This window comes from Sinocyclocheilus anshuiensis, unplaced genomic scaffold (assembly GCF_001515605.1).
Source record: "Sinocyclocheilus anshuiensis isolate Anshui unplaced genomic scaffold, SAMN03320099.WGS_v1.1 scaffold640, whole genome shotgun sequence".
In the NCBI taxonomy this organism is placed as follows: domain Eukaryota; kingdom Metazoa; phylum Chordata; class Actinopteri; order Cypriniformes; family Cyprinidae; genus Sinocyclocheilus; species Sinocyclocheilus anshuiensis.
The window spans coordinates 1,235,090-1,250,634 of NW_015554127.1; the positions used below are offsets into that span (position 1 = coordinate 1,235,090).

Here is a 15,545-nt window from a genome sequence, read left to right on the forward strand (position 1 = left end):
ACAATGAACAACTATATTTACTATTAATCTCTCACATCAGTGATTATAACTAAAGTGACCCCTGTTATAGAAGGTTAGACACAAAAAGAGACATACAGTACAGGAATATCATCTCAGAAAGAGTGCAGGACATTTAAAAGCAAATAATATTTTTCTTTCTTCTTGGAATTGGAGGTCATGCCTGTTTCTATTTAGGTGGATGACTTTTAAAGGGGTTTAGATTGATTACCCTGAATATTCCACCTACAGATTAACACCTGAGCCATTTAGACAGGAACACACAGCTCCGTGTGCGTGTGTCCTCTATGTAAATTCTGTTATTTTATAGGTCAGGCCTTTCCTGTTAAAGTAGAAAACCAAACCTTTCTCTGAGAGGTACCTGCACAGCTGCCAGTGCCGCAAGATTGATTGCCAAAGTATGCAGTTGTCAGACAGGTAGAGGGAGAGGATAGAGACAAGCTGGGGGGAAAGGGGGAGGATGCGAGAGATTGCTTCGGCTGAGAAAGAGTGAGAGGGAGAGTTCGGAAAACAAGGAGGAGGGTGGAATCGGTTTTCGGCAGCATAAATGACTGAAGATGGCCCGGTCCTGTGAAGGCTTATTTCCAATCATGGCAGTAAGGCCTTTTCACCAGCTGATGCCTGGTTCAATTTTGCTCTTATCTCAGGACGCCTCGAGCTGCTCTCTTCTCCCTCCATACAGACTCGTGCACACTCAAATTAGATTCCCAAGCAGGTTGCAATATCACAATTGAGCCAAAGAAGAGGGCTTTCACATGCACGGTGTGGGGGATGTTTCTGGAGGTGTGTGTTGTGGTTACAGCCCGGCTGGTGTTTGTTTTTTGTGTGTGTTTGCAGCAGGGTCCTGTGTCAACTTCTTAAAGTGCAGTTTGGGTCCGTGTGCCACAAGAGAATTAGATTTTTCTGTTTGTGCAGATATCAGAGATTCAGTTTGACTTGTGCGATATGGTGTGCACACATTCACAGGTCCATGAGCTGCTTGAACCAGATGCCTCTGCAGTTATTTCTACATTTGATGTTGCAGCATCCATTCTGCATCATTTCACCTCCATTAGTTATGGGCAATGTAATTTTTGACCTCAGAAGATGATTCTTGTGAATGTTTAATTATAGCGCTTGCAATCTGACTCATGCTTTTTATTTCCTCACCCTTTTCAGCACAAGGTACTTCATGTACAGACTCTACTTTTATAGTATTTCAGATAACTTCATATTTACACTAGATGAAGTGATACAAAAGAGCCTGGTTAAGACATTGTGGTAGATGTGTTGTCCCATTCTGACTACTAAGGGAAGAGGCTAAATGTGCTAAAGCTAGCAGTAACACATTAGGTGCATTTAAAGAGTCATTTTGTTGTAGAAAACTGTAAACTGTATTTGTAAACTTGTTTAATTCCAAATCTTACTCACAATAAATATGCTGTCCCAATAGCGAAATTTCAGCCAGTTTTCACAGGCAGAAAAGGTATGGTGGCCGAGAGAGCTCAATGCGCTGCAAATAGAAAAAACACCTGCAAATTAAGAAAACATCTTTATCAATTTGACAGCACACACGCTGCAAATACTCACAACACAAACAAATAAAGAAACGCGCTGCAAAAACAGAAATGCTCGCAACACAACCAAATAAAGAAACGCACTGCAAATAGGCACAGACCAAATCGGAAATGTTTAAGGGAACCACAAAGTGACGAACATGGCTGGGACATATTTATCGATGTTTGCTCTGAAAGGTGAGATTTTTGTTTATTTTAACATCCTGATCATACGATTCCTTTGCTGCTTCTTCTTTTTTGTTGAAATTATTAGCCTAAATAAGCTGACGAGATACAATTACTGTAACTGTGAAAGCTGGCTAACTTACTTTACAACTTCCCTTAAAAAATTTAACCATATGGTTTTACTATAAAAATTAATTAATTAATAAATACAGTACATTTTAGTATGTAAAAAATAAATAAAAACAAAAAATGGTTACTATAGTTAAACCATGGTAACCACAAATTAACCATGGATTTACTACACTAACCATAGTTTAACCATGGTATTTGTACAACTGTGGTTATACAAATGGTAATCAATACAAAAAAAAAAAAACATGGTTAATTTTCCTTTTGTTGGGGTAAATTTGCCATTGTTGGGGTCCTCCCATTGTGGTCTGTATTTGGTTGTGTTGTGAGCATTTGCAGCGCGTTTCTTTGTGTTGTGAGCATTTGCAGCGCTTTTCTTTGTTTGTGTTGTGTGCATTTGCAGCGCGCAGCGTGCTTTTGTAATTGATTGTGTTGCGAGTATTTGCAGCACATGTGCTGTCAAACTGGTGAAGATGTTTTCTTAATTTGCTGGTGCTTTTTCTATTTGCATGTGTTTTCTGAAGTTGCAGCGCGTTGAGCTCTCTCGGCCACCGTAAAAAGGTCCTGTAATGTATAGTACACTGAAAGTGAGTTGAGGTTGAGAACACAAGTGTAGTTTTACTGATAAATGTGAATCAGATACAAAACAACCAAAATCAAAACCGTGACATGAGCTAGAACAGACTTGACTTAACTTAACTTGAACATAAACAGACTAGACAAAACTCACCAATTGCACATTACATCAACAGCTAGACAAGAGATATGAAGCCAAATCAAACTTCATACTTCAAACCAATGCAGTTCCCTGTTGGTCAATGCAGGGAGTTTAGGTGAAATCTGCATTGGGAAATTTTTTGTCCTTACGTGGATTCCTATTGAAATCACTGGATTTCACCTGCAAAAATGCTAAACCACAGTAAATTTGACCTTGATGCCACTGTATTATTTGCATAGTGAATTGTGATTGGCCTTTATTGCACATTTTGTGGCAAGTTTTATTTTTGTCCTTCATAAAAAAATGTAGTTTGCATATTTACTTTTTTTTATTTATTTTTTACTTTTTTGCTCAGAAAAAGGCCAGAATTGTTGTGCAATTTTAGGTTATAAATGCAGCTTTTAAGGGAGAATAATAGCAGGACAATTGTCCTAAAAGAAAATTGTTTGAATTCCTGAGCTCAGGCTGAGAAGTGAACAATGCAAAACTCTGCTTCTCTCTGCCTCTTTTCTTTCTTTCTCTCTATTCTTCCCCCTCCCTCTTTCTCTTTCCCTCTCAGACTTCATCAGTGGTTGCCAAGGTATCTGTGTGGGGCAGATTTAAATTCTCAGCTGCGCTCCGAGGCCAATTTGTTATCCTAACGGGAGCCAATCAGAATACAGGTGCCCGCAGCTTGCTGAAGATTTATGGGCCCTCTCTCTGCTCGTGCCGCACGCAGATCAAATTCTGGATATGGCGCAGCAATCCCAGCAAACATAATTAGAAAAGTTTTTGGAGACCTTTGTTTAGGTGTTTAGCCTACCCATCGCCCATAGTTGGATTGCAGGAGGAGAATGTGGAGAGAAGCAAAGTTTAACAAAGCTGAACAAAGTGTGATTCAGGTCAAGGAGAAACATGTCTCGGTGAATCTGTTCTCATGCTGGGTGTTTTGGAATGTGGGCGTTCCAAAAAAGAAAAAGCAGTTAAAAAAGTATTTTACTCCTATTACAGCATGCAAAGAGAGGTATTTCATGACTGCGGTCACTTACCTGTCTTGATAGGCGCTGATGTTGGTTATTTAAAGTGGAAAAGTGATGTATATAATGAGGGTGTCAATCAGAGGCGTGTGGGCAGCGAGTGTGAGATCAGACAGTTAAATGAGGGATAGATCTGGAAATGGAAAGTTAAAAATGAATAAATAAACACTGGAGTCTGACACTAACTACATGTTTGGTGATGAGGGTTCTTCTGGGGCTGTCACAACTAATGAGTGGCAGGGTCCGTTTTCAGCAATGCATATTTAACAGGGCTCAATGACACACACACACACACACACACACACACACAAAGCGAGAACACACACCTGTCTAACTGAGACATGGTCATTAATCAGCTCTTGCACACGACACATACCATGACCTCAACAATGACTTCATCAGCGCCTGCAGGGAACTTAAATAAAGTGCCTGAGCTTATCTCCTTTCTTTGTCTCATTCTCTTCTCTTCTCTTCTCTTCTCTTCTCTTCTCTTCTCTTCTCTTCTCTTCGCCTTGTCTTGTATCATCTTTCTCTTCTTCTTGTTTTGTCTCATTTCATCCCATCTCATTAAGTGTCTTGGTCTGTCCTCATCTTGTCTTATCCTGTCTCATTTTATCTCCTCTTCTCTCTGCTGTTTTTTCCCACATCTCATCTCTCATCCAGTCTCCTTGTCTCTCCTCATCTGTTTTTGTCTCATTTTATCTCCTCTCCTCTGCATTTCTCGCCTCATCTCATCTTTTGTTTTGTCTTCTCTTCTTGTGTCCTTTCTCCTGTGTTCTCATTTAGCCTCCTGACTTTGGTACATCTCTTCTTGTCTCATCTCCTGTCATATTACCTCATTCCGTCATTTGTCTTTTTTCTCCATTCTTTGCCTCTCCTCGCTGACCCTTCTGGTCTCGACTCCCCTATTGTCTCTTTAGGTCTTCTTGTCTCTATACATCTCATTGTGTCTCATTTTATATCCTTTTCTCACATCTGATATCCTCTAGCTCTTTTAGTCAATTTCCTCTTCTCTTGTCCCATCTCCTCTGTCATTACCTCTCATTTCTTTATTTTATCTCCTCTTGTCTCATCTCTTCTGGCCTCAAATCATCTCGTCTCGTCTCATCTTGTTTCATCTCATCTCAGCTCTTTTCCTCTTGTCATCTCACTTCTCATCTTGACACCTCTCCTGTCTTCATTTCCTCTCCTCTTTTCTCCTCTGCTCTCCTCATACCATCAGGTCTTTATGTCTCATCTCAACTCATTTTTCTCCTCTTCTTTCCTCTCCTTTGCTTTTTTTCTCCACATCTCATCTCCTCTATTCCAGTTCCCTTGTTTCGTCTTTGTTTTCTTTTGTCATATCTCCAATGTCTCCATCTTGTCTGCTTCCATTTCCTTATTTCCTGGCTTATTTCCTCTTATGTTATCTCCAATGTCATCTCTCTTCTTTCATCATTTTCGATCATTTCTTGTCTCCTCTCAGCTCTTCTCCTCTCGTGATCTCAGCTCCTCTTCTCATCTTGACTCCTCTCCTTCACTTCTTTTATCTCCTCTTGTCTCATTTCTTGTCTCTTCATCTGGCTTCATCTTGTTTTGTCTCCTTTCGGTTCTTTTCCTCTCCTTGTCTCCTCTCCTTCACTAGTTGTTCTGTCTTTCTGTCCTCTTCTCACTTCCCGTCTCCCAGTAAATAAGTCATGTTCCTCCCTCAGATCATTATGTCCCTGGTTTCTCAGTCCCTGTGGACTTTGAAAAGTGCAAAATTGCCATTGTCTCCAGACTGTCCTCTGCATAACCCCACCCTGTCAGCACTCCTTTTTTGGGCTCAATCTGGCCTCTCTTTATTTCCTGTCCACCCCCTGGTCTGGCCTCATCTCTCTCTCTCTCTCTCTCTCTCTCTCTCTCTCTCTCTCTCTCGTCTCCCATCATCTCTGTTGGCTTCAACTCTTCCCCCAGCTTCCCTCCCAAACAATGCTCGACATAAATCGCTGTCAATTAAGCACGCTGTGTAAATCAAGCATTTTAAATTCATTTCACAATTAAGCCACTCCATCCGCATTCGGCTTCCTCTTACCATCCCGAGATGAAATGAGCTTTCAATAGAGATTCAGCCAATAGCTATGAGTTACACTTCAGCTCGAGCGAACGCGCTTCCAAAATGACCTTAATTAATTTCCCTCCGTCACCCCTGTCAGCTGGCAAATTAGTGGCTGCAACCTTCTGCGTGGGTAAAAATGATTTGGCATTTAAGTGACTGACTTGACCTGGTGAGTCGCCCGACTTCAGACAGTGGCGGAATGACATGGAGGCGGGCCACAGAAAGCGAAGCTGTATTTTTAGAAATGCACTTTGGCTGCCTTCCTGTCACTCTGCTGCTCATTGCCGGCCTGATTACTGCCTACCTGTAGCCTGCTAGCTTCCCTGCACGGTTTGTGCACAGTCGCACCTGACAGGAAGACGCAAAGGGAGATGACGCGGGTTCAGATAAAGGCATGAAGCAGGAAGTGGAGGTACCGCCTGTGGCATCACACCATCAATTGGAGAAGCGAGAAGGGCGGAAAGAACGTTATGAAGAGCGAGTGCGAATACGAAGAAATACGAGATTCCACTTTTTTCCACTGTTGACCGCGCTTCCTGGTTCATGCACACAATTATTCAAGCTCTGCATGTGTTTGTGCACTACTGTTTGTGCACTAATACATGCGAGTCAGTGAGGCCTAAGGCAGTGTAGATGTCACCCTCAGCTGGAGAAAAACAGCTTTGTTATGTAAAGCCACTGTGTGGAATCCTCCATGTGGCCTCCATTCATTATACTGCTGCATTATTATCATTTATTACCATTCATTACATACATTTATCAACCTGCCTTTACTCTCTCAGTCTCTCCCTTAGTGGCTTTTGAGAAGGACAGACCTCTATCTTTTTCTTTTGTATTTCTTCTGAGGTTTATTTTCCCTGTAGGCTTGTGGTGAGATGAGCAGAGACAGACGTGTTGGGTATGGAGTCATGCCATGGAGAAGTTATTTTTTTTTAAGGAATCAGACTTTAAGTTTTTTTTTAAAGGGACACATTAAATGTGAGATGGGTGTCTTCACTGTGAGTGCTGGTATACAATCTTCCAACACTGGTATTTTTCGCTGTTTGTATAACTCCATTTGTCTGTGTTTGTGTATTTCAGACATTTAGTAGTGGGGAATTTTAATCGTTTCACCAGTAGGTGGTCTTTATGAGTGAAGTTATTGACCCATATACGCAAATGATTCTGTCAAAAAGACTGATTCCTTTAGGAAGGAAACAAGTGATTCTCTTTGAATGAGTCATTTAATTATTTACTCAGCTGATTCACTCAAGCATGTTGATTCATTCAGGATCAAAAGAAGTGATTGTCTTTATGAGTGATTCATTTAATTATTCATTGAACCAATTAAATTAAAACATTGACTCAAATAGTATCTAAACAAATGACTCACTCAATTCTGAATATGATACTATAATATTACTCTTGCTATTTCTATCTTCTAAGGATATGACTACAATAGTAATAGTATTCTGCTAATATGCTATTCCAAATACAGCCACTGTCCTTATAAGTGAGTCATTGAATCGTTAATTTATCTAATTCATTCAAAACACAAATTCATTCAGGAATGAAACAAGTGATTGTCATTATGAGGTAGTCTGTGAATCATTTATTTAACTGATTCATTCAAGAATGCTTATTCAAGAACCAAAAAGTGACTGTAATTATGAGTTAGTAACTGAATTATTCATTCGACCTATGTATTTGTTTAAAACATTGGTTCATTCAAGATTAAAACTAGTGACTCACTGAATTAGGAAAAGCAAACCAGCATAAAACTCTTTCTATTTCTTTATTTAGAACTTAAATTTTAGACACAATGCTGCCAGATTTGTCTGTTTTTGCTCCACAATCATAAACTTCATAAATCATAAACTAAATTTTAAACAGATAATACAAGATGCCAATACTGAATCTCAAACGGTAATGTCAATAACAAATCCCTGGTCATGTTCTCTTGTGTATATGTACTGAATGTAAGAGTGCACTGTAGGTTAAAACTTAAAAGTACATCGTGACGGGTTAGTTAGGCGCTGACCCCAGTTGTCCCATCAGGCCAGATTCCAGGGGGGTTCAGTCTGTTCATCCATGGGTGCGTGTGGGATGATAGAGGGATGTATGGGGATAGGCCGATAAGAGTTGGGGGTAATGGAAGGGCTGGAGCACGGCGGAACAAAAATCAGCTCTGGAAATGGAATCCGCCGCTGGAACGTGTCCAGAGATATTGGAAGGCATCTTGTGGAAAGAGGCTATTAAAGATCACAGGAGTGAGCAGCCTGTGGCCATTTCCCTCGTAGGTTAGAGGTATGAGAGACGGATGTATCTGGGGGGTAGGGTGTGGGGGCCGATCCAGAGACAAGCCTCTCAGGCAGATACCTGACCGCAGAAAAGCTCTCAGCCTCTTGATTTGGTCTTAATAGAGAACGGATCTGATAAAACACGACAAACTCCAGGACCCCAGGCTAATCACAACGGCAACATGACCGCAGCTAATCCATTTTACACTACATCTCTTTTTAAAACTGCATCCGTGCTCCTGACACGACTGTGCTTTATGTGAGACGAAAGTCCTCATTTGCAGGGCAGGAAACACCAGCATGGGGCTCAGAGCAGTAATTAACTGCTAAATTATTTAAGTACAATGCTAAATTGTACAAGTTTCATCAATAATCTATTGTAGCATTAAGGCTATGTTAGCGAGTATCACCACTAATGAGAGCAGCACAGAATAGAGACTGGAGAATACCCATGTGACACCAGAGAGACATTTCTGATACTTACTTTCTGAGTGATGTCATTTCTTAAAGGTAAAGTGTGTCATTTTTTAATTTATTTTTTTACCTGTGTTAAATATCAATAAATATTAATTCTGTCATCATTTACTCAACCTCATGTCTGACTTGCTTTCTTCCTACTGTGTACCACAAAGAGAAAACTGACTTCTGCTACAGCTTTCATTCTCAATTCAGCATATTCCAATTTTTTTATTGAAAATTTTTATTTATTTATTTATTTATTTTATTTTATTTATTTATTTATTTCATTTTATTGAAAATTGTGTCAAACTTGTAGCATTTTTCAAAGATGAACAACATGTGAATGAAAGTACAACAAGCAAGTACAACAACCCATCTGTGGCAGCCTTGGGCAACCATGATGACACCAGATAAATCCTATACTTTTATTTAAAAAATTCTGAGCTCATGCAACAATAGACTTCCGCCGATAAACGTTTTGTTTCAATTTTAGGTTAGTATTAGCTGTTTGTTCAAACAATGGGAGGCAAGGGAAGCAGGAGTGTTTTGGAACAATTCTGTTTAGTACAAAAATTACACTTTTAAAGCTAGTCAGGGGTAAAAGTGATTTGTTAGATCTTTCAGAATTGCGCACCATTGTGAAAAACATTCTGTGGAATCCTGCCAGACTGTTGTTACATGGCTCTGTGGTCTATGAACTGCATTTATGATGTTTTTGGAAGCTTAATGCTGATTATCAGCGAGTATGTTCTGTCTCATGGTAGTCTCGGTGCTGAGGCTGCATATTAACAAATCACCTCCTGTTTGTCTGTGCCAAGAGTCCGTTTATGAGGCTGTAATGATTAATCTCACTGTGAAGTACACAGCAATATCGTCCTGTCTTTATTTTTTCTTTTCATCAGCTCGACGGAAATGACCCCATACCAGAAAATCAAACCGCTATGTACAGTCTCAGTGAAGTGTGTCTCTGTATATTATGTGTTTGTTGTACCTGAAAGGAGCTGAGGCTTTTGAATTATTGAGTGACTTTGTTGTGTAAGTGTCCCTCGGAGGGCCGGGACAGGCCTGCGGTGCCGCGTGTTCGTGTGCCATATGTCCACTGCTCCACACTGAGGCGCTGCATACACTGTCCTTCACCCCCAACAAGCGCCTGCGACACTCTGTGATCAACACACACACACACACAGGTGTACCTTAGAGCTTAGAAAGAGAGGATGCAGCTTAGGAGATTTGATACCAGGGATGGATGTGACCTTCCATGTGTGCTTGAAATATTAAAAGCGCTATTTGTCTTTCTCTTTTCTGCAGGCATTTCCTGTTTAAGACCTCTTCAGGGACCACGCCTCTCTTTAGCAGCTCATCACCGGGTTACCCCTTGACATCCGGCACAGTATATTCTCCTCCACCGCGGCTCCTACCCAGAAACACATTCTCCAGAAGCGCCTTCAAGCTGAAGAAGCCGTCCAAGTACTGCAGCTGGAAATGTGCCGCCCTGTCGGCGATCGCTGCCGCCGCCCTGCTGGCCATTCTGCTGTCCTACTTCATCGGTAAAATATCTCATTCTCTCTTTTTTTGTCTGTAGCCTTTCAATGAGCTTTTTATTGACTGTAATGTACTTTTTATAATCGATTGAGAGACTCATTTAGGCATTATAATGAGCACTTATATCTGTACAAACACTGATTCGGTGATAGCAATAAGCAGATCATTTAATTCCACATAGAGATTAAGTAGGCTATTCATCATTACATTGTGTGTGTGTACTGTATGTGTGTGCATATTTTATCCAGATGCTTCTCATTATTGAATGTGCCTTAGGAGAAATGTAGAAATGTTACCTAAATCATACTGGGTGATCTGTGACTAGAACTCACCAGTTACATTGTTAAGATCTGAATTATTAAAAGCAACGTTTCAGCTTGTGCTTTTTGCATCTAAGCTGCCCAGCTGGCTTTAACCAGCTGATTCTTAAAAAGACTCTGATTTTTACACAAGCACAATTCTGCAACAGCCACAAAAAAAGTGCAATGCATTAAAACACATTAGAAACAACCAAGAATATGCAAATATCATAATGCATTTTAACTTTCTTTTACAGTTATTTTTTAAAAGATGTGATGCATTATAGTGTACATTATGAATACCTTTATAATGCATTATGCATAAAGGCTTCAAGTGTTACCAAAGTGACATTATGATACATAAAGTCACAATTTTGAAATAAGTTACCATGAAAAAATAGCGACAGTTAGATTTTAATTTATTTTTTACTAGGTAGAAAAAGGCTTAGATGTTTCTTAGATTTCCCAGAGTTCTTTTGTAAAGGACGTTTATTTATTTCATTACAGATATGTATGAATGCTTGAGTGATCAAAGGAAATTCAAAAAAAAAAATGTCATTGTATTACAGCTGGGTTCTCGCTTATTAATCAAATATTGAGTAAGACCCTCTTAACAGCTAGTTTATTTGAGAATGAATTGAGTAAAGGTGGAATGAGTGAATCTCACCATTGATTGTACTAATTTTAATCAGAGGATTTCATATTATTTTGTGTTACTGGTCCAATTTAAAATTTGAATTTACTAGTCATGTAAACTACATATACTCATGAATAATTATTTCAGTCTATTTACAACATGCTTGTTTACTCTCTGAATATCCATGTCAACCTAAAGTCAATGTCAGCCTCTGATTGTGGAGGACACTTTAAATGCAAAGCACTGCCGTGATTCTTTAACCCCACACTGCGTCCATGAAGGACACGCTCGAGGGTGTTATTATTTTCAGTAAGACCTCTCTGGTTTTGTGTTTTGTGAGTGTATGCGAACGTCAGTTATTGGGTAATGGAGAAGCGGTGGCCTTCCCCTCACACCTCACGGAGCATCGTAAGGACCCCCAGTGGAGAACAGAAATGAGTCCTCGCTCTTCACACTGGATGAGTTTAATACTGAGGGTGTGAACAGCATGAGAACGCAAGAGAAAATGAGAAAAAGGTAAACTCTCAATGAACATCAGAGAGAAAGTGCGACAAGGATAGAGCCACAAAGCCACATAGACAAACAAAAGCGGACACAGAGGTAGAGGTTGTCTTTCTGTGGCCTCTGTTAGAGGCACACCTGGGCTGGGGAGTTTTGCTCTGGCAGGATGCCTCAGTCCCCTCTGTGTCTCTATTTAAAAGCCCTAAGCAAGGGGCAGATGTGTCACACGGACCCTCGCTGCCCCTCTTCTCTCTGGGGACCCCGCTCAACAGATGGGGCAGTCAGCAAGTGCAGGAGTCAGCACAAGCGCCCTTGTTCTTCCTGCCTGCGCCGCTGTACATGTATTCAACTACCCGTCTGCCTTTCCCATGTCCTTCAATGCTCCACGCTCTTTTGTGCAGTCTGAAACTCAGCTCACAGATAAAACCACATAGATATCCACAGTGTGTGGACACTGAAGTGATCATTGAAAGTGCCATTTAAAAGTTTGGGGTCTGTACGTTTTTATGCTTTTTGAAAGAAGTCTCTTATGCTCACCGAGACTGCATTTAATTGATTTACAAAAATACAGAAAGACAATTATATTGTGTATTATTATTATTATTATTATTATTTGAAACTATTTTGTTGTATATTTAAAAATGTAATTTATTACCATGATGGCGAAGTTGATTTTTTTTTTTCAGCAGTCATTACTCCAGTCTTCAGTGTCACATGATATTTCTGAACATGTGATCATTTTAATATGCTAATTTGCTGCCCAGGAAGCATTTCTTCTTATTATCAATCTTGAAAATCTTGTTGTGCTGCCTAATATTTTTTTGTGAAAATCATGATACATATTTTTGATACATTTACAGGATTTTTTGGTGAATAAGAAGTTCAAAAGAACAGCATTTTTTTAATTAAAATCTTGCATGACATTATAAACATATTTGCTGTCACTTTTGATCAATTTAATGTATTCTTGCTAAAATACATTTCTTAAAAAAAAAAAAAAACCTTTCTGGCCCCAAAATTTTGGATGGTAGTCTATGTTATTCTATATAACAGAATATCAATTTAAGTGCTATTTATTTTAAAGATTAAAAATTCAAATTAAATAAATAAACAAACAAACTTTCTGGTTTTGTGATGATACTACTAATGTGATGAACTGCATCTGTGGATGAATTAAATTGAAAGTAATTTCAAAAATGGCCCAGAAAGTGAAAGTGGAGCTAGTACTGGCAAAAGCTCTAGCATCATTTGTTTGCATATGCCACTGATGTTTTGTTTTGTTATGTAATGCAATGAAATGTATGTATTTTTAATTAGTACTTAGTGTCCAAACACTTATCAAATAGTAGTGAGTCATATAACAGCTGTATATTGTTTGAGGTTGAACTTTTATTTTGGTCTGAACAGGATTCATTCCAGGGGGAGGATTCATTCAGTAAATGTGTATTTACTTTTCTAAAGGTAATTCTAGCTGTACTGTCAGCAGTATTCAGTGGATGGAGGTCTTAACTGCCGGAAACTGACCCTGCTTAAGCTCTCTGACAGTGTGTTTATGGACGTGTTCACATTTGTGTGTGTGTTCGTATATTAGTGTGTCCCCACAAATAGATAAATGTGCCACTGCAGCATTTTCCCCAACACAGACGTGACTGCTAGTCTGCTGAGAGCTGCCCAATCTCCTTGGGAATGGAGAGAACGCACAAGGGAGAGAAAGAAGAAGTTATTTTTATTTCCTCCTCTTTTACTGGAGGCCTGAAAGACTCCTTTTTGCTTCATTCTCTTTGGGGATGGATAACTGTCCCAGAACGGCATCATAGCCCCTGAAAGCCCGAATTCAGCACCAGGAGAGGAGGACTCACAGATGCTCGTACTAACACATTTCAGCTCCCTGTGGCTTACATTCTCTCACACACACATACTTACATACAAACACAGGTGTGCAGAACAGTTCTCTAGTTCTAGGAGAGGTTCTCTAGGAGAGGAAAAGAAAGGACAAAAGAAGAGACAAGAGGAAGAGATGCAAAGAGCAGTGTCGAGATGAGACAAAAGAAAAATACACAAAATAACTTGATAAATGAGACCTGATGATATGAGGTGAGACGAGACAAGAATAGCCAAGATGAGATACAGTAAGACTAAAGAAAGGGATTAGGCAAAATAACACAAAATGGGACAAGCAAGAATAGAATAGAAGAAATAGAGATGAGAAGAGAAGCATTAACACAAGATGAGAATAGAACAAAAGAATTAAAGTGAGACTAAAGTCAACAATAAGAGAAAAAGGACGCAACAAGATGAGACCAAATGAGAAGAGAAACATCAATATGAGACAAGACAAAAGATAAGACCAAACGAGAAGAGAGACAGAGATGAGATGAAGTGTTAATAGAAGTGTTGAGACAAAATAAGACTGACTGAGACAAAATAACACAAAAATGAGAAGAGCAGTGTCAAAACGAGATAAGAGTGGAGATGAGACCTGATGAGACGAGATAAGAACACACATGATGAGACAAGACCAGGGAAAGTGATTAGACAAAATAACGAGATGAGGTCAAACGAGAAGGGAAACGTCAAGATGAGACAAGCGAAACACAGATGAGATGAGCAGAGAAGCATTGAGACCAGATACTATGAGTCAATAGAAAAAGATGAGACAAAGACTAAATGAGAAAAGAAGACAAGCATTAAAGTGAGATAAAATGAGAACGACAACATGAGAAAAGATGAGACCAGGGAAAAAACACAAGATGAGGCCAAACAAGAGGGAAATGTCAAGATGGACCAGAAACCAGAGATGAGATGAGAAGCATTAACACCAGATAATGAATCAATAGTAAAAGAACAGACAAAATAATACACAATGAGAACAGAAGAGAAGCTTTAAGGTTAGAACAAAATGAGAATGTGTCAAAGTGAGACAAAAAAAAAGGATGATGAAAGAAGAAAAGTGTCAAAACAAGAAAAGAGAGCATTGAGTAGAAATGAGACCCGATGAGATGACAATAGACATGATGAGTCAAGACCAGGGAAAGACATAATACAACATTTGTACAAAGTAGCTCAAGATGAGGCCAATTGAGAGGGAAACATCAAGATGAGACGAACGAGAAGAGAAGAGAAGAGAAGAGAAGAGAAGAGAAGAGAAGAGAAGAGAAGAGAAGAGAAGAGAAGAGAAGTTGATTGTTGGATATCTGGATAATGCACAACTTAATTTCTTTCTTTCTTTCTTCCTTTCTTTCTTTTTTTTCGTAGTATTTTTGTATTTAATGTAATTGTTAATATTACATTTCTAAAATTACAAAATTATTTATACGATTTTTAAATTTATATTATATTTATATAATAATAAAAATAATAATAGCCATTAATATAAAATTATTAAATGTATTATGAATTGGTAAATTATACAAATTAGAAAAGTATTTAATGCAAAATGCATCAAAATTATTTATTGCAAAGTATCATTTGTATTATTTTTTAAAATTTTTAGTTATTTATTATTTAGTAGTATATTTTGGATTTGGGTTCAATTTAATTATTAAATGATTACATTTTTTTAATATAAAATTATTACATTTATTATATAATCAATTATTACATGATCATACAAATGTATTTATTCCAAAATATATCATATTTTTTATTACAGTGTTATTAGTATTCATTCATTCATTAGAAATCTTTCATTTACATTATTATTAATATAAATGTATTGAATTATTATAACTATTAATATAAAATTGTTCAATTTATTATAAATGTATTAAAATTCAAAATTTATTTAGTGCAAAATTTATCAAAATTATTTATTAGTTTTAAGTTTTATTTATTTATTTTATATAAAAATATATATGAAGGGTCCATTTGCAAAAACCGATAGACGCCACTTGCACAAAAAAATAGCTGATTGCCGTGCATTATTCTCCACATATAGCGCAATCTGAACCCTACACACGTTTTGTCAAAAAAGCCGGTTTTGTCCACTTTCAAGGCATCATGAGTTCACGTTTTACTGCAGAAGCCGACAAGTGCCCTTGTTGTTTTTGAACAGAAGCCGATAAGTCCATTTTAGCGAATCAGCGCGCTGTATTCAGGTCAGGTGACAAGGCTACTTTCACTTTGAAAAGACGTGCTAGCTGAGAGGAG

At 38.5% G+C, this 15,545-nt stretch overlaps 1 protein-coding gene across 1 annotated transcript in view; it reads left to right on the forward strand.

Moving 5' to 3' along the window:
- Positions 1-15,545, forward strand: part of LOC107670182 (teneurin-2-like) — a 613,574-nt gene that overhangs the window by 536,605 nt on the left and 61,424 nt on the right. Inside the window, exon 12 of the mRNA XM_016462702.1 lies at positions 9,726-9,964. Coding sequence (XP_016318188.1) covers positions 9,726-9,964 — 239 coding nt within the window. The remainder of the gene's footprint in view (positions 1-9,725; positions 9,965-15,545) is intronic.